Source organism: Takifugu flavidus, chromosome 5, assembly GCF_003711565.1.
Source record: "Takifugu flavidus isolate HTHZ2018 chromosome 5, ASM371156v2, whole genome shotgun sequence".
NCBI lineage: Eukaryota > Metazoa > Chordata > Actinopteri > Tetraodontiformes > Tetraodontidae > Takifugu > Takifugu flavidus.
Window position 1 is genome coordinate 5,553,265 of NC_079524.1, and position 17,597 is coordinate 5,570,861.

At 46.1% G+C, this 17,597-nt stretch overlaps 3 protein-coding genes and 2 pseudogenes across 3 annotated transcripts; 4 read left to right on the plus strand and 1 right to left on the minus strand.

The window, feature by feature from the left end:
* The first annotated feature begins 26 nt into the window (after positions 1-26).
* Positions 27-8,850, plus strand: LOC130525493 (granzyme K-like). Its single transcript, XM_057032322.1, is given in 6 exon segments — positions 27-296; positions 7,660-7,801; positions 7,892-8,036; positions 8,115-8,184; positions 8,187-8,374; positions 8,461-8,850. Coding segments are annotated over 6 exon segments (765 nt in total). The 5' UTR covers positions 27-235; the 3' UTR covers positions 8,620-8,850.
* LOC130525489 (cell division cycle protein 20 homolog B-like) lies at positions 3,712-6,387 on the plus strand (annotated as a pseudogene).
* Positions 8,851-9,921: 1,071 nt separating the features above from the next.
* LOC130525495 (granzyme K-like) lies at positions 9,922-11,738 on the plus strand. The gene is given in 7 exon segments (XM_057032325.1): positions 9,922-10,435; positions 10,555-10,599; positions 10,602-10,640; positions 10,643-10,694; positions 10,784-10,922; positions 11,001-11,261; positions 11,348-11,738. Coding segments are annotated over 7 exon segments (756 nt in total). The 5' UTR covers positions 9,922-10,374; the 3' UTR covers positions 11,507-11,738.
* A 504-nt stretch (positions 11,739-12,242) lies between these two features.
* On the plus strand, positions 12,243-14,313 carry LOC130525498 (granzyme A-like; annotated as a pseudogene).
* Positions 14,314-16,023: 1,710 nt separating this feature from the next.
* LOC130525499 (probable glutathione peroxidase 8) lies at positions 16,024-16,897 on the minus strand. The gene is made up of 2 exons (XM_057032328.1): positions 16,629-16,897; positions 16,024-16,467 (listed from the first exon to the last, which is right to left on the minus strand). Exons 1-2 carry the CDS (start codon positions 16,833-16,835, stop codon positions 16,087-16,089), a joined length of 588 nt encoding a protein of 195 aa, XP_056888308.1. The 5' UTR covers positions 16,836-16,897; the 3' UTR covers positions 16,024-16,086.
* Between the last annotated feature and the right edge of the window lie 700 nt (positions 16,898-17,597).

The window sequence follows — 17,597 nt, forward strand, 5'->3', positions numbered from 1 at the left end:
ACTCTGGCGGCTGTTCCACGCCGGGCCCAGTCACGTATCGAAAAAGATGGTGACATTGACTTCGGGTAAAGGGGCCCGCAGCATCTGGACCCCTGGTGGTGACGACTTGAGCGCATGTTTCCCTCAGCTGTGTATGTTCCGCACAGAACCACACCCTTTTGAGCAGGGCACATAAAAGCAAGTGTGTGCATCAGGGTGGGTTTCAGTGTCTCACATCAAAGAGAGATCAGAAGAGATGTTCTCCCCGGAGGGTTTTGTCCTCATCTCCTGCGCCGTCCTTTTGGTTGTCCAGCCAGGTGAGTCTTTTTTATTAAAGCTGAGAATCAACTGTAACCAGCAGAGTTCATTTCTGACCCCTTTGTCGAGTTCTTTGATGCAAGATAAGTAAAAGTTACCTCCTCCCTCCTCTTTAGGCCATGGCTCTGAGATTATTGGTGGTAAAGAAGTGAAGCCCCATTCGCTGCCCTACATGGCTCTGGTGACAAAACACCACACACATCTGTGGAGGAACACTGATCAATCCAAAATGGGTCCTTACAGCTGCCCACTGTGAACAGTAGGAACTATATCACACATCCGTGATCACACATTGTCTCTACAAAAGGGCAGGTGCGTACATTCCAACGTTGCCTCTCTGCACTTACAGCATGACGATCGTAGTACTGGGGGTGCATTCCATCAAACAAAAGCAAAAGGAGTCCTGGCAGGAGTTTAAGGTTACACGCAGCATTTCACATCCGGCTTATAACATAAAAACACTCGACAATGATCTGATGTTGCTGGAGGTAAGGTGACGGTCATTTTAGAGGAAGACGAGTCGTCAGCAGTTCGACACAAAGATCTGTTTGTTGTCTTTATTTCAGCTTGAAACTGCAGCAAAGGAAACGGAGAACGTGAAATGTCACCCCTTGGAGAGCCCTAAGACGGAGCCCAACTGGAACCAGCTGTCTGACTGCTGGATGGGGGCGGACAAACGTGGCTGTCATGAAACCCTCCGATGTCCTGATGTCTGTCGACGTGACAGTGGTGGACAGAAAGGAGTGCTCCAAATACTTCAGCCCTATCACCGAGGCAATGATATGTGCAGGGTCAAAGAACGTGGGCACCTATAAGGTAGGGTTTGTGCAGCAGGTGAGCGACCTGCCATAACTGCCTCCACTGAGCTTGTGTGAAACCACGTGCATGTCTGTTCACCTCAGGGCGACTCAGGAGGGCCGCTCTTGTGCAACAAGGCACTGGTGGGGTCACCTCCTTCGGTCGTGGATGTGGCAGGGCCCCCGTAGTGTACGCCTACATTACTGAAGAGCATCTGCGCTGGATCGAGAAGATCATCAGAACATCTGAAATGCAGGAATGAGCTCCTCGTCTCCACCGACCCGTTCACAGAGCTTCAACTGTGACATTGAGTGGATTTTTTAAAAGGCTTTCTCTTTACGCGTCTGAAGCTGACTCTAAAATGGCGATTAATCTTTCACAGTATTTTTTCTACATAGTTTAGTGAATGTTAAAACTGAAATCTTATAGCGTTTTTAGGTCCTTCTCAGTTTGGCTTTCTTCTGCATGGTTCAATAAAAAAACCGATCAGTTTCTCCAGAGTGACATTTTTGTACCGACTCTAGACTTCCTTTGCTAAACTGAGATCTCACCACAAAGCCAAGCTCAGAACAGTTCTAGGAAGACAACCCTTCAGACTGATGATGTAGCACAAAAACAAACAATGTTCCTTTGGCCTTATAGTAACACAGGCCTTCACCTCCCCACTAGCCCATGAGACATTTTCCAAATTTTTCTACCTCTTCTTGTCTCTTTATTCATATTCACACGTTTGTGTTTTGTCATTCTCTCCCTTGTTCACTGCCTCCCTTTTGTCCTCTTCCCCTCGTTGGTTCACTGAATTGTTCATTTGTACTCCGACTGCGAGTAACTGCACCAGGGTTCCCTTGTAAGCCAGTTGGGTTGTTTGATCCACACCAGAGTTCAGACTGTCTGAAGAGAAACTTGTCTGGAACTGACTCACAGCTCTGTGTGCACGAACCGAAAGAGACTGTAGAAACATGACTCAGCTCAACAGAAACGTGGCTCAGCTGTTTCAGTAGACCCTGACAGGTTCTTGCTTTTCAAATTAAGAGCCATCGAGTTGTGATTTTGTTGGTTAACGTGTTACTCGGGAGAACTTTAAATTATAAAATGTGGACAGTTTTACCTTTTATGTCTTTACGGTTTGACTTTTCTGCCCCTGATCTCAGGGTTGTGGGTTCTTATACAAGGTTTTTAACCATGGTCAAATCAAATCAAATCAAATCAATCTTTATTTATATAGCGTCTTATACAATCAAAATTGTTTCAAGGCGCTTTCCAGAATCCCAGGGCCTGACCCCAGACAAGCAACAGTGGCAAGGAAAAACTCCCCTTTAACAGGAAGAAACCTTGAGCAGGACCAGGCTCATGTAGGGGGACCGTCCTGCTGATGGGGGGCTGGGTAAAGAGAGGGGAGAAGGGGGAGGACAGTAGAGAGGATAGAATAGGGAGGAGAGGAGAGGAGTAGAGGAGAGAGAAAGTAGAGTGAAGGGGAGGTAGAGGAGAGGAGAAGGAGGGGAAAGAGGAGAGGAAGGGAGAGGAGAGGGAGAGGAAAAGGAGGAGAGGGAGAGGGAGAGGAGAGGAGAGGAGAGGCACAGAGCACAGAAACACACACAAAAATATGATATACAATCACTTCAGCGGCTGGAGGTCATTATGCAGCTCCGAAGGCGGCGATACCTGTGAATAAATAGAGGGGGGGGGGAGAAAAGCGGGTAAAACTACAGCCGGCAGCACCGTGGAGGCGTTCTTCGCGTCTTCAAGCGTGAGTCCATCCAGGAAAGCTGACTTGGCTAAAGCCGAGGCGGACTTTTGGGTCATGCTGGGCTGACATTTGGTGATGATGTGGACCTACTTTTCTCGGTACTTCTCCAGAGAGACCGTCCTCCCCTTCGCGTCCTTCACCTCGAAGGAATAAAAGTCCGACGGTCGCCTCGGCTTCAGCAGCTGCGTCTGAAGGAGGAACAGGCACCCCACACCGACTGTCATACTCAACAGGACGGTCAGTTTCTTGGCTTTGGGGTTGGAGGACCTGGTAGGGTAGCCCCCTAAGGCCTCCATGTTGGAGGGGGAAGAACGAACCGAAGCTGCGCCCCGTCGAAAGTCTCAGGACTGATGGAAGGAACCACGTAAAGTTTCCTTTGACGTAATAGGAAAAAACGGAAGTTTGATATTTTACCCTTCAAAATAAAAGATTACGAAGTGTGGCTACGATTTTTTATACCTAATAAAATCTTAATTTTCGGTTTTAGTTCACAATAACATAATTTCTGCACCTACAGACTATTGATTCTCGCTTAGATATCCGGCGTACAATATAGAAGCGTTGAGGGAGCCTTGCTTTGAAAAGCCAATCCGGATGTTTTGTAATTTGTAATGTTAGCTTGGATAGTGGCACGTGTGGCGACGATTTATGCTTTGCAAATGACTCAATGTAATAATTTTATTTTTAATAGAACGTCTTGGGGACGACAAGAATCGTACAAACGATTCAAGAGGCGAATCATTCAGAGGAGGAACATCGACGGTCATTCTGCAAGTACGCCTTTGACCTCCGGGGGCGCCGCGCGAAGCAGCCTTTGAGTTTGACGCCGTTCGCCACAGGCTGGAGTTGGATTCCCCACCTGGACCTCGTGAACAGGGAGTTCCATGGATAAACTCCCCAGGTAAATCTACAGATCAAAAACACATGAAAAAACACTAAAATATTAACAGAATGCCAGGGGTTCTGAAGATGCAGTCACAATGTCATCTTTATTGGAGATGTACTGCATAACTATAGGTGAAATACATCTGTCACCTCACTGTGTGGACCATATCTACCCCAGCATGTTGTCAGACTAATATTTAATGCGTCATTTTATGATGATTTCAGTAATTGCTGGAGGGGAGTCAACGTCCGTCTTGCAAATATCAGCACATCAACAAATTTAAATACCAGGAGACATACAGAGGATAACCTAAACCAGGTTTGTGTCAAGAAGTTTCAATTCCTAGTTTTCATTTTTATTTTATTATTTCTAACTTTTTGTCCGTTAAATTAAATGCTGATTAATATTTGTATTGCAGAAATGGCTGTGGAGACCTGAGGCTCTTGAACATGCAAATGCTCGTGGGACTGGTGAGATGGAGTTAGAAATGATGTGTCTGTGATGTGTAAATGTGATTTTGCACACATCTAATGCAGGTCGTGATGAGAAAAGAAGTGATTCGAAGCCATTTACTGTTGTGGACCAAAACAAGACATTTGCAGCACCGATGTTGCTCGACGACTACTGTGAGTAGGAAAATTTCCAGAAAACCTTTGTTAAACCTAGCAAAACTTGAGGTCATCTACTCTTTCAGACTGTAACCTTCTGGACTGCAGCTCCCATAATACGGTTGCTTTAGCACTGGGCTCCTCTGTCTACATTTGGAACGCAGAAACACACACTGTGGTGGGATCTTTGGAACCAGATCCACTGTCAGGACAAGAATCTATCTCTTCTCTCTGCTGGAGTGAAGACGGCAGAACTCTCTGTGTGGGAACCAGGCGAGGGGAGATACAGGTATGAAGCTTTAGAGCTAACGGAAATATTTTTGGGGGAGGGGGCAGCTGCTGGTTTGTGGAAACTCGGGGTCTTTTTTTTTGAAGCTGTGGGATGTTGACTGCAAGCGCACATGACGAGGTGTTTGCTAGCGCATGTCTCAGTGGTCAGAGCTGTTTCCTGGAAATGGCCCTTACTCAGCAGGTTTGTTTTGACTGTGCATATGCAGGAAAATAACACACACAAAAAAATGCCCTCACTTTGGTAGTCAATATGCAGCAAGTACAAATACACACACACACACACACACACACACACACACACACACACAATGTCCTTGTCCCATTCTTGATCTTTATATGCTAAGCTGCCATCACCACCCACTCAGCAATGTCTAAAGGTCACACTGTCTCCACACTTTCAGTGGATCTGCTCTTGGAAGTATCTTTCACCACGACTTTCGTGCTCCTGCATCTTTAATTGGATCAGTTTTCCAGGAGGAGGGGCTCTGCAGCCTTCAGTGGTCACCAGACGGTGGCCGGTTGGCCAGCGGCTCCATAGAGGGCCTTCTCTCCATATGGGATAGTAGCATAACTGGATGCACGGGGATGCGCTCGCCAGTCACTGCTATGAAACAGCCCAGTGTGGTTAAGGTTGGTATTTTTCTTTTGATCACTATCGAATAATCAACCAAGTATATCAGCAAGTGTTAAGGTCGCCTCATCGTTCAGGCGATGGGTTGGTGTCCCTGGCAGAGAAACACGATCGCTACCGGAGGTGGATATCAAGATGGAAAGCTTAGAATCTGGGATGCCCTTTCTGGGACTTGTGAGACCATCGCCAACACAAATTCACAGGTGCATTGAAAGCAGAAGGGCAGCAGAGGGGCAATAATACACTGGGTCACTCCTAACGAGTCTGATTGCAGATCTGTTCTCTGCGATGGGCTGAAAAGAGGAGATGTCTGGTCACAGGCCACGGTCTACCTCAGCACCATATCGCCTGCTGGTCCTGGGACTTTGCTTCGCTCAACCTCACCTCCCAGTTCACAGGTTAGAGTACATGAAAGCAAGAGCTGAACCCACTCAGCCACACTGGAACAGATGCTCTGCTTGATGATTAATATTAACAACTGAATTTACAGAGACGTGTGTCACATTTCTACAACCTCATAGCAGTTGGGCTTGCAAATAATTGTGAAACTTACAGAGAATGAGCAGGATAACCCACCATCGCTTCCTTTCATATAAGAACGTTGAGTGAAACTGATACTACTGCTAGATTACCACATTTTGACATCATTTTAAATGCTAAAACGATAGAGAGTCCATGTTTCCCCTGAGGAAGGAGGATAAAGGGAGAAAAGTGGAGGCACAAGGACAGAGCCCTGGGGGGTGCCTCAAATGACTCTCAGTATGAACCATGTTGTATGACTTTTAAATGTTAAAGTTACTTTTTTCTTAGGTCATTCTCAGCGAGTCCTGCATTTGGCATTAAACACAGGAAATACTCAGATTCTCTCTGCTGGAGCAGACAAACACTTGCGAATCTGGGACATGTGAATCGGACGCAAGGCCCACTTTCAAGAACTAATCCCACTTCTGATTCCAAGAGTCCACGTTTGTGCTACAGCAGGTCACAAGTCTGCACACTGTGAACTGAGAAATGGCCTCAGACTTTGATTGTCATCACATGCTAATGCTAAGTGTCTGTGTGTCAGGTCAGTCAGATTGTCATCTCAGAGTCTTTATTTTACATGGATCAATAAAAAATTACCAAGCCATCGATTTCTATAATATATTTTGAGATATTTTTGTGTGAAATGTTGATTTCCTGTCATAAAATGTGACCTCATTGCAAAATCAAGCTAATTTACCACAAGCAAAACTTCAAGACAGTTCTCACACACATCCCTTTACTTATACCAATGTTACTAAAAAGTTTCTCACCAAATGAAGATACTTACTGACATCAAGTTGTTCTGATAAAAACTCCACTAAAAATGTCAAAAACAGATCTACAGAAGGGACAGAGAAATTTGACAGGAACTTTAAAACCAAATGTTGTCATTTCCTCCAAATGTACTCGCACAAGTTAACCGAATTGAAATCCAAACTACCTAAATTGTATCTTTCTGTGTGCAAGTTCAGTGTTTCAGATGACTAGCAGATTTATTTTGTTGCTGTTGTGACTGTTCTTGCAAGTAAAGACCTTTAAGTTGAAGCTCACATGTGAGCAGAGGGCCCTTGTTTCGGGGGTCTGAGGTTTCACACAATGTTGTTGCAACGTGCAGCATTTCAAGAGTCGAGAATTTGCTGAGCTCTTTAGGAGCTTTTCGCTCATGTCGGCTTAAAGGTGACCCTGTTGGAAATACAGGACTCTTCAAAGTTGCCCGGAGACTCGACGAGTCAGAACAGGACGGGCCTGTTTTGGGAATTGTTTATAACAAGTGAATGTCTGTCTGGATTCTCCTATGACATTTTCAGAGGAATCAGGTAATCGTTTTGAAGGTAAAAGCATGAACATTGTGTCACCGCATTATTTTCAAGGTGTGATCTCATACATATTGTGCCCATTAACATAAGTGTTAAAGATTTTAACAAAGACTAGTGGTGATTGATCTACAATTAGCTGGTTACCTGCCCATGTTCACGAATGACTCTCATCCCAGTAGCTGCTGGCATGACTACTGCAATTTCACACTTCCATCCCACTTTTTTAACCACAGTTGCACAAGACTACGTGGTTAAGATTTGTGACGGTGGTGACGTCTTGAGTGCATTTTCCTTCTGACTCTTAAATCCCCTGATGCACAGAACCACATCCTTTTGATCAGGGTGGGTTTCAGTGTCTCACATGAAAAAGAGATCAGAAGAGATGTTCTCCCCAGAGGGTTTTGTCCTCATCTCCTGCGCCGTCCTTTTGGTTGTCCAGCCAGGTGAGTCTTTTTATTAATGCTGAGAATCAACTGTAACCAGCAGAGTCCATTTCGGACCCCTTTGTCGAGTTCTTTGATGCAAGATAAGTAAAAGTTTAGCTCCTCCCTCCTCTTTAGGCCATGGCTCTGAGATTATTGGTGGTAAAGAAGTGAAGCCCCATTCGCTGCCCTACATGGCTCTGGTGAGAAACGCCACACACGTCTGTGGAGGAACACTGATCAATCCAAAATGGGTCCTTACAGCTGCCCACTGTGAAAAGTAGGAACTATATCACACATCCGTGATCACACATTGTCTCTACAAAAGGGCAGGTGGGTACATTCCAACGTTGCCTCTCTGCACTTACAGAATGACGACCGTAGCACTGGGGGTGCATTCCATCAGACAAAAGCAAAAGGAGTCCTGGCAGGTGTTTAGGGTTACACACAGCATTCCATATCCGGCTTATAAAGTTGAAAAGAAAATTTTAATCAATGATCTGATGTTGCTGAAGGTAAGGTGACGGTCATTTTAGAGGAAGACGAGCCGTCAGCAGTTCGACACAAAGATCTGTTTGTTGTCTTTATTTCAGCTTGAAACTGCAGCAAAGCAAACAAAGAACGTGACGTATCTCCACCTGGGGAGCCCTAAGAGGGAGCCAAAAACGGCAGCAGCTGTCTGACTGCTGGATGGGGGCAGACAAACGAGGCTGTCAAGAAAATGTCCAATGTCCTGATGTCTGTCAACGTGACAGTGGTGGACAGAAAGAAGTGCTCCAAATACTACAGCCCCAAGCCTGTGATCACCAAGGCAATGATATGTGCAGGGTCAGAGAACAAGGACGCCTGTCAGGTAGGGTTTGTGCAGCAGGTGAGCGACCTGCCATAACTGCCTCCGCTGTGCTTGTGTGAAACCACGTGCATGTCTGTTCACCTCAGGGCGACTCAGGAGGGCCGCTCTTGTGCAACGGGGCACTGGTGGGGGTCACCTCCTTCGGTCGTGGATGTGGCAGGGTCCCCGGAGTGTACGCCTACATTACTGAAGAGCATCTGCGCTGGATCAAGAAGATCATCAGAACATCTGAAATGCAGGAATGAGCTCCTCGTCTCCACCGACCCGTTCACAGAGCTTCAACTGTGACATTGAGTGGATTTTTTAAAAGGCTTTCTCTTTACGCGTCTGAAGCTGACTCTAAAATGGCAATTAATCTTTCACAGTATTTTTTCTACATAGTTTAGTGAATGTTAAAATTGAAATCTTATAGCGTTTTTAGGTCCTTCTCAGTTTGGCTTTCTTCTGCATGGTTCAATAAAAAAACCGATCAGTTTCTCCAGAGTGACATTTTTGTACCAACTCTAGACTTCCTTTGGTAAACTGAGATCTCACCACAAAGCCAAGCTCAAAACAGTTCTAGGAAGACAACCCTTCAGACTGATGATGAAATATGAGCTTCCTTATTTTTTTTTCCTTTTTAAAAATTCAGGTCATTTAAACGAAACCCTTTATGTCAGGGGCCTGAGAGGGGGCATTTTTTTGAATGAGAAAGTTGCGGCAACAATCAGATGTAGCTTTTCAGAATACACCACAGATCAGTTCAGTTCTTCTGAGCTCTTTCAGAGCTTTTCAGTCATGTCAGCTACAAGACCCAATTGGAAACACGACTCATCAAAGTTTGGATATTCTAGCAGTCAGAAGAGGGCGGCGAGTGCTGGGATAAACTCCTATATCCTCTTTTCCACCAGGACAGTTCTGGAGATTCGGTTTGATTGGGCAGAGCATGTTGAAAGATTTGAGACCTTTGTTTGCTTTGCTTCACTTACTGCAGGTTTGAAAGTGGAATGAACCACCAGGACAGCGACAGGTAGATACAACAGCTGCTCATTTGGGGCAGTATTGCTCGAAAACACATATTGTCCAGGAAGATTAAAAACCAGGAGGAAGAAGAAAACCTGGTACATCAATGGGCCAGAACCAAAAAGGCAACTCCAGCCCCTCCAGCAGGTTTGTGTAGCACAAAAACAAACAATGTTCCTTTGGCCTTATAGTAACACAGGCCTTCACCTCCCCACTAGCCCATGAGATATTTTCCAAATTTTTCTACCTCTTCTTGTCTTTATTCATATTCACACGTTTGTGTTTTGTCATTTCTTCTCCCTTGTTCACTGCCTCCCTTTTGTCCTCTTCCCCTCGTTGGTTCACTGAATTGTTCATTTGTACTCCGACTGCGAGTAACTGCACCAGGGTTGCCTTGTAAGCCAGTTGGGTTGTTTGATCCACACCAGAGTCAGACGAAGTCGAAGTCTGAAGAGAACTTGTCTGGAACTGACTCACAGCTCTGTGCACGAACCGAAAGAGACTGTAGAAACATGACTCAGCTCAACAGAAACGTGGCTCAGCTGTTTCAGTAGACCCAGACAGGTTCTTGCTTTTCAAATTAAGAGCCATCGAGTTGTGATTTTGTTGGTTAACGTGTTACTCAGGAGAACGTTAAATTATAAAATGTGGACAGTTTTATGTTTTATGTCTTTACGGTTTGACTTTTCTGCACCTGATCTCAGGGTTGTGGGTTCTTATACAAGGTTTTTAACCATGGTCTTACTTTCGGTACATGTCAAAGTGCTGTGGCGGCTGTTCCACGCCGGGCCCAGTCACATATGAAAAAGATGGTGACATTGTCTTCGGGTAAAGGGGCCCGCAGCATCTGGACCCCCGCTGGTTACGACTTGAGCGCATGTTCCCTCAGCTGTGTATGTTGCGCACAGAAACCACACCCTTTTGAGCAGGGCACATAAAAGCAAGTGTGTGCATCAGTGTGGGTTTCAGTGTCTCACATCAAAGAGAGATCAGAAGAGATGTTCTCCCCGGAGGGTTTTGTCCTCATCTCCTGCGCCGTCCTTTTGGTTGTCCAGCCAGGTGAGTCTTTTTATTATTAATGCTGAGATCAACTGTAACCAGCAGAGTCCATTTCTTACCCCTTTGTCGAGTTCTTTGATGCAAGATAAGTAAAAGTTTACCTCCTCCCTCCTCTTTAGGCCATGGCTCTGAGATTATTGGTGGTAAAGAAGTGAAGCCCCATTCATGCCCTACATGGCTCTGATGAGAAATGCCACACACATCTGTGGGGAACACTGATCAATCCAAAATGGGTCCTTACAGCTGCCCACTGTGAAAAGTAGGAACTATATCACACATCCGTGATCACACATTGTCTCTACAAAAGGGCAGGTGCGTACATTCCAACGTTCCTCTCTGCACTTACAGAATGACGACCGTAGCACTGGGGGTGCATTCCATCAGACAAAAGCAGTCCTGGCAGGTGTTTAGGGTTACACACAGCATTCCATATCCGGCTTATAAAGTTGAAAAGAAAATTTTAATCAATGATCTGATGTTGCTGAAGGTAAGGTGACGGTCATTTTAGAGGAAGACGAGCCGTCAGCAGTTCGACACAAAGATCTGTTTGTTGTCTTTATTTCAGCTTGAAACTGAAGCAAAGCAAACGAAGAACGTGAAATATCTCCCCCTGGAGAGCCCTAAGAGGGAGCCAAAAACCGGCAGCAGCTGTCTGACTGCTGGATGGGGGCAGACAAACGAGGCTGTCAAGGAAATCTCCGATGTCCTGATGTCTGTCAACGTGACAGTGGTGGACAGAAAGAAGTGCTCCAAATACTACAGCCCCAAGCCTGTGATCACCAAGGCAATGATATGTGCAGGGTCAGAGAACAAGGACGCCTGTCAGGTAGGGTTTGTGCAGCAGGTGAGCGACCTGCCATAACTGCCTCCGCTGAGCTTGTGTGAAACCACGTGCATGTCTGTTCACCTCAGGGCGACTCAGGAGGGCCGCTCTTGTGCAACGGGGCACTGGTGGGGGTCACCTCCTTCGGTCGTGGATGTGGCAGGGCCCCCGGAGTGTACGCCTACATTACTGAAGAGCATCTGCGCTGGATCAAGAACACCATCAGAACATCTGAAATGCAGGAATGAGCTCCTCGTCTCCACCGACCCGTTCACAGAGCTTCAACTGTGACATTGAGTGGATTTTTTAAAAGGCTTTCTCTTTACGCGTCTGAAGCTGACTCTAAAATGGTGATTAATCTTTCACAGTATTTTTTCTACATAGTTTAGTGAATGTTAAAATTGAAATCTTATAGCGTTTTTAGGTCCTTCTCAGTTTGGCTTTCTTCTGCATGGTTCAATAAAAAAAACGGTCAGTTTCTCCAGAGTGACATTTTTGTACCGACTCTAGACTTCCTTTGCTAAACTGAGATCTCACCACAAAGCCAAGCTCAAAACGGTTCTAGGAAGACAACCCTTCAGACTGATGACGAAATATGAGCTTCCTTTATCTTTTTTTTTCTACTTTTTAAAAATTCAGGTCATTTAAACGAAACCCTTTATGTCAGGGGCCTGAGAGGGGGCATTTTTTTGAATGAGAAAGTTATGGCAACAATCAGATGTAGCTTTTCAGAATACACCACAGATCAGTTCAGTTCTTCTGAGCTCTTTCAGAGCTTTTCAGTCATGTCGGCTACAAGACCCAATTGGAAACGCGACTCTTCAAAGTTTCCTGGATATTCTAGCAGTCAGAAGAGGGCGGCGAGTGCTGGGATAGACTCCTATATCCTCTTTTCCACCAGAACAGTTCTGGAGATTCGGTTTGATTGGGCAGAGCATGTTGAAAGATTTGAGACCTTTGTTTGCTTTGCTTCACTTACTGCAGGTTTGAAAGTGGAATGAACCACCAGGACAACGTCAGGTAGATACAACAGCTGCTCATTTGGGGCAGTATTGCTCGAAAACACATATTGTCCAGGAAGATTAAAAACCAGGAGGAAGAAGAAAACCTGGTACATCAATGGGCCAGAACCAAAAGGCAACTCCAGCCCCTCCAGCAGGTTTGTGTAGCACAAAAACAAACAATGTTCCTTTGACCTTTGGCCTGACTCAGCTCAACAGAAACGCGGCTCAGCTGTTTCAGTAGACCCTGACAGGTTCTTGCTTTTCAAATTAAGCACCATCGAGTTGTGATTTTGTTGTTAACGTGTTACTCAGGAGAACGTTAAATTATAAAATGTGAACAGTTTTATCTTTTTTTTTATGTCTTTACGGTTTGACTTTTCTGCCCCTGATCTCAGGGTTGTGGGTTCTTATACAAGGTTTTTAACCATGGTCTTATTTTCGGTACATGTCAAAGTACTGTGGCGGCTGTTCCACGCCGGGCCCAGTCACGTATTGAAAAAGATGGTGACATTGTCTTCGGGTAAAGGGGCCCGCAGCATCTGGACCCCCGCTGGTTACGACTTGAGCGCATGTTTCCTCAGCTGTGTATGTTCTGCACAGAAACCACACCCTTTTGAGCAGGGCACATAAAAGCAAGTGTGTGCATCAGTGTGGGTTTCAGTGTCTCACATCAAAGAGAGATCAGAAGAGATGTTCTCCCCGGAGGGTTTTGTCCTCATCTCCTGCGCCGTCCTTTTGGTTGTCCAGCCAGGTGAGTCTTTTTTTTAATTAATGCTGAGATTCAGCTGTAACCAGCAGAGTCCATTTCTGACCCCTTGTCGAGTTCTTTGATGCAAGATAAGTAAAAGTTTACCTCCTCCCTCCTCTTTAGGCCATGGCTCTGAGATTATTGGTGGTAAAGAAGTGAAGCCCCATTCCATGCCCTACATGGCTCTGATGAGAAACGCCACACACGTCTGTGGAGGAACACTGATCAATCCAAAATGGGTCCTTACAGCTGCCCACTGTGAAAAGTAGGAACTATATCACACATCCGTGATCACACATTGTCTCTACAAAAGGGCAGGTGCGTACATTCCAACGTTGCCTCTCTGCACTTACAGAATGACGACCGTAGCACTGGGGGTGCATTCCATCAAACAAAAGGAGTCCTGGCAGGTGTTTAGGGTTACACACAGCATTCCATATCCGGCTTATAAAGTTGAAAAGAAAATTTTAATCAATGATCTGATGTTGCTGAAGGTAAGGTGACGGTCATTTTAGAGGAAGACGAGCCGTCAGCAGTTCGACACAAAGATCTGTTTGTTGTCTTTATTTCAGCTTGAAACTGAAGCAAAGCAAACGGAGAACGTGACGTATCTCCCCCTGGAGAGCCCTAAGAGGGAGCCAAAAACCGGCAGCAGCTGTCTGACTGCTGGATGGGGGCAGACAAACGAGGCTGTCAAGGAAATCTCCGATGTCCTGATGTCTGTCAACGTGACAGTGGTGGACAGAAGAAGTGCTCCAAATACTACAGCCCCGTGATCACCAAGGCAATGATATGTGCAGGGTCAGAGAACAAGGACGCCTGTCAGGTAGGGTTTGTGCAGCAGGTGAGCGACCTGCCATAACTGCCTCCACTGAGCTTGTGTGAAACCACGTGCATGTCTGTTCACCTCAGGGCGACTCAGGAGGGCCGCTCTTGTGCAACGGGGCACTGGTGGGGGTCACCTCCTTCGGTCGTGGATGTGGCAGGGTCCCCGGAGTGTACGCCTACATTACTGAAGAGCATCTGCGCTGGATCAAGAAGATCATCAGAACATCTGAAATGCAGGAATGAGCTCCTCGTCTCCACCGACCCGTTCACAGAGCTTCAACTGTGACATTGAGTGGATTTTTTAAAAGGCTTTCTCTTTACGCGTCTGAAGCTGACTCTAAAATGGCGATTAATCTTTCATAGTATTTTTTCTACATAGTTTAGTGAATGTTAAAATTGAAATCTTATAGCGTTTTTAGGTCCTTCTCAGTTTGGCTTTCTTCTGCATGGTTCAATAAAAAAAACGATCAGTTTCTCCAGAGTGACATTTTTGTACCAACTCTAGACTTCCTTTGGTAAACTGAGATCTCACCACAAAGCCAAGCTCAGAAACAGTTCTAGTTAGACAACCCTTCAGACTGAATCTTTTTTTTCCTACTTTTTAAAAATTCAGGTCATTTAAACGAAACCCTTTATGTCAGGGGCCTGAGAGGGGGCATTTTTTTGAATGAGAAAGTTGCGGCAACAATCAGATGTAGCTTTTCAGAATACACCACAGATCAGTTCAGTTCTTCTGAGCTCTTTCAGAGCTTTTCAGTCATGTCAGCTACGAGACCCAATTGGAAACACGACTCTTCAAAGTTTCCTGGATATTCTAGCAGTCAGAAGAGGGCGGCGAGTGCTGGGATAGACTCCTATATCCTCTTTTCCACCAGGACAGTTCTGGAGATTCGGTTTGATTGGGCAGAGCATGTTGAAAGATTTGAGACCTTTGTTTGCTTTGCTTCACTTACTGCAGGTTTGAAAGTGGAATGAACCACCAGGACAGCGACAGGTAGATACAACAGCTGCTCATTTGGGGCAGTATTGCTCGAAAACACATATTGTCCAGGAAGATTAAAAACCAGGAGGAAGAAGAAAACCTGGTACATCAATGGGCCAGAACCAAAAAGGCAACTCCAGCCCCTCCAGCAGGTTTGTGTAGCACAAAAACAAACAATGTTCCTTTGGCCTTATAGTAACACAGGCCTTCACCTCCCCACTAGCCCATGAGACATTTTCCAAATTTTCCTACCTCTCTTGTCTCTTTATTCATATTCACACGTTTGTGTTTTGTCATTTCTTCTCCCTTGTTCACTGCCTCCCTTTTGTCCTCTTCCCCTCGTTGGTTCACTGAATTGTTTATTTGTACTCCGACTGCGAGTAACTGCACCAGGGTTCCCTTGTAAGCCAGTTGGGTTGTTTGATCCACACCAGAGTTCAGACTGTCTGAAGAGAAACTTGTCTGGAACTGACTCGCAGCTCTGTGTGCACGAACCGAAAGAGACTGTAGAAACATGACTCAGCTCAACAGAAACGTGGCTCAGCTGTTTCAGTAGACCCTGACAGGTTCTTGCTTTTCAAATTAAGAGCCATCGAGTTGTGATTTTGTTGGTTAACGTGTTACTCAGGAGAACGTTAAATTATAAAATGTGGACAGTTTTACCTTTATGTCTTTACGGTTTGACTTTTCTGCCCCTGATCTCAGGGTTGTGGGTTCTTATACAAGGTTTTTAACCATGGTCAAATCAAATCAAATCAATCTTTATTTATATAGCGTCTTATACAATCAAAATTGTTTCAAGGCGCTTTCCAGAATCCCAGGGCCTGACCCCAGACAACAAGCAACAGTGGCAAGGAAAAACTCCCCTTTAACAGGAAGAAACCTTGAGCAGGACCAGGCTCATGTAGGGGGACCCTCCTGCTGATGGGGGGCTGGGTAAAGAGAGGGGAGAAGGGGGAGGACAGGTAGAGGAGAGGAATAGGGAGGGAGGAGAGGAGAGGAGAGGAGAGGAGAGGAGAGGAGGGGAGAGGGGTAGAGGAGAGGGAGGAGAGGAGAGGAGAGGAGAGGAGAGGAGAGAGAAGAGAGGAGAGGAGAGGAGAAGTAGAGTGAAGGGGAGGGGGGTAGAGGAGAGGAGAAGGAGAGGAGGAGGAGGGGAAAGAGGAGAGGAAGGGAGAGGAGAGGAGAGGGAGAGGAGAGGAGAGGCACAGAGCACAGAAACACACACAAAAATATGATATACAATCACTTCAGCGGGGCCGGAGGTCATCATGCGGATCCGAAGGCGGCGATACCTGTAAATAAATAGAGGGGGGGGGGGGGGGGGAGCAGAAAAACTACACAAGAATCAGCATAACTAGTCTGCTTGATGAGGAGAGGAAAGGAGAGGAGAGGAGAGGAGAGGAAACCATCAGCCTCGGAGCCCATTATTTTGATCCTGTTGAAGAAGGGGAACGTAACGCCGTAGGTGGCCTTGGCGAAAGCCTCGCTGTCCCGGCTGGTCCCGGGCTCCGTGTCCCCGAACTGACCGCAAGGAAAGGCCAGGACGTTGAAGTGAGAGGTGCCCAGCTCCCGGTGCAGCTCCTGCAGATACCGATAGTTGCCCTCCGTCTGCTCGCTGTAACTCGCCACGTTTACAACTAAAGACGCCTGGAAGAAGGAGAGAAAAGCGGGTAAAACTACAGCCACAGCACCGTGGAGGCGTTCTTCGCGTCTTCAAGCGTGAGTCCATCCAGGAAAGCTGACTTGGCTAAAGCCGAGGCGGACTTTGGGTCATGCTGGGCTGACAATTGGTGATGATGTGGACCTACTTTTCCTCGGTACTTCTCCAGAGAGACCGTCCTCCCCTTCGCGTCCTTCACCTCGAAGGAATAAAAGTCCGACGGTCGCCTCGGCTTCAGCAGCTGCGTCTGAAGGAGGAACAGGCACCCCACACCGACTGTCATACTCAACAGGACGGTCAGTTTCTTGGCTTTGGGGTTGGAGGACCTGGTAGGGTAGCCCCCTAAGGCCTCCATGTTGGAGGGGGAAGAACGAACCGAAGCTGCGTCCCGTCGAAAGTCTCAGGACTGATGGAAGGAACCACGTAAAGTTTCCTTTGACGTAATAGGAGAAAACGGAAGTTGGATATCTGACCCTTCAAAATAAAAGATTACGAAGTGTGGCTACGATTTTTAAACTTATAATAAAATCTTTAATTTTCGGTTTTAGTTCACAATAATATAATTTCTGCACCTATAGACTATTGATTCTCGTTTAAATATCCGGCGTACAATGTAGAAGCGTTGAGGGAGCCTTGCTTTGAAAAGCCAATCCGGATGTTTTGTAATTTGTAATGTTAGCTTGGATAGTGGCACGTGTGGCGACGATTTATGCTTTGCAAATGACTCAATGTAATAATTTTGTTTTTAATAGAACGTATCGACCCCTTGGGGACGACAAGAATCATACAAACGATTCAAGAGGCGAATCATTCAGAGGAGGAACATCGACGGTCATGCTGCAAGTACGCCTTTGACCTCTAGGGGGCGCCGCGAAGCAGCCTTTGAGTTTGACGCCGTTCGCCAGAGGCTGGAGTTGGATTCCCCACCTGGACCTCGTGAACAGGGAGTTTCATGGATAAACTCCCCAGGTAAATCTACAGATCAAAAACACATGAAAACACCTGAAATATTAACAGAATGCCAGGGGTTCTGAAGATGCAGTCACAATGTCATCTTTATTGGAGAAGTACTGCATAACTATAGGTGAAATACATCTGTCACCTCACTGTGTGGACC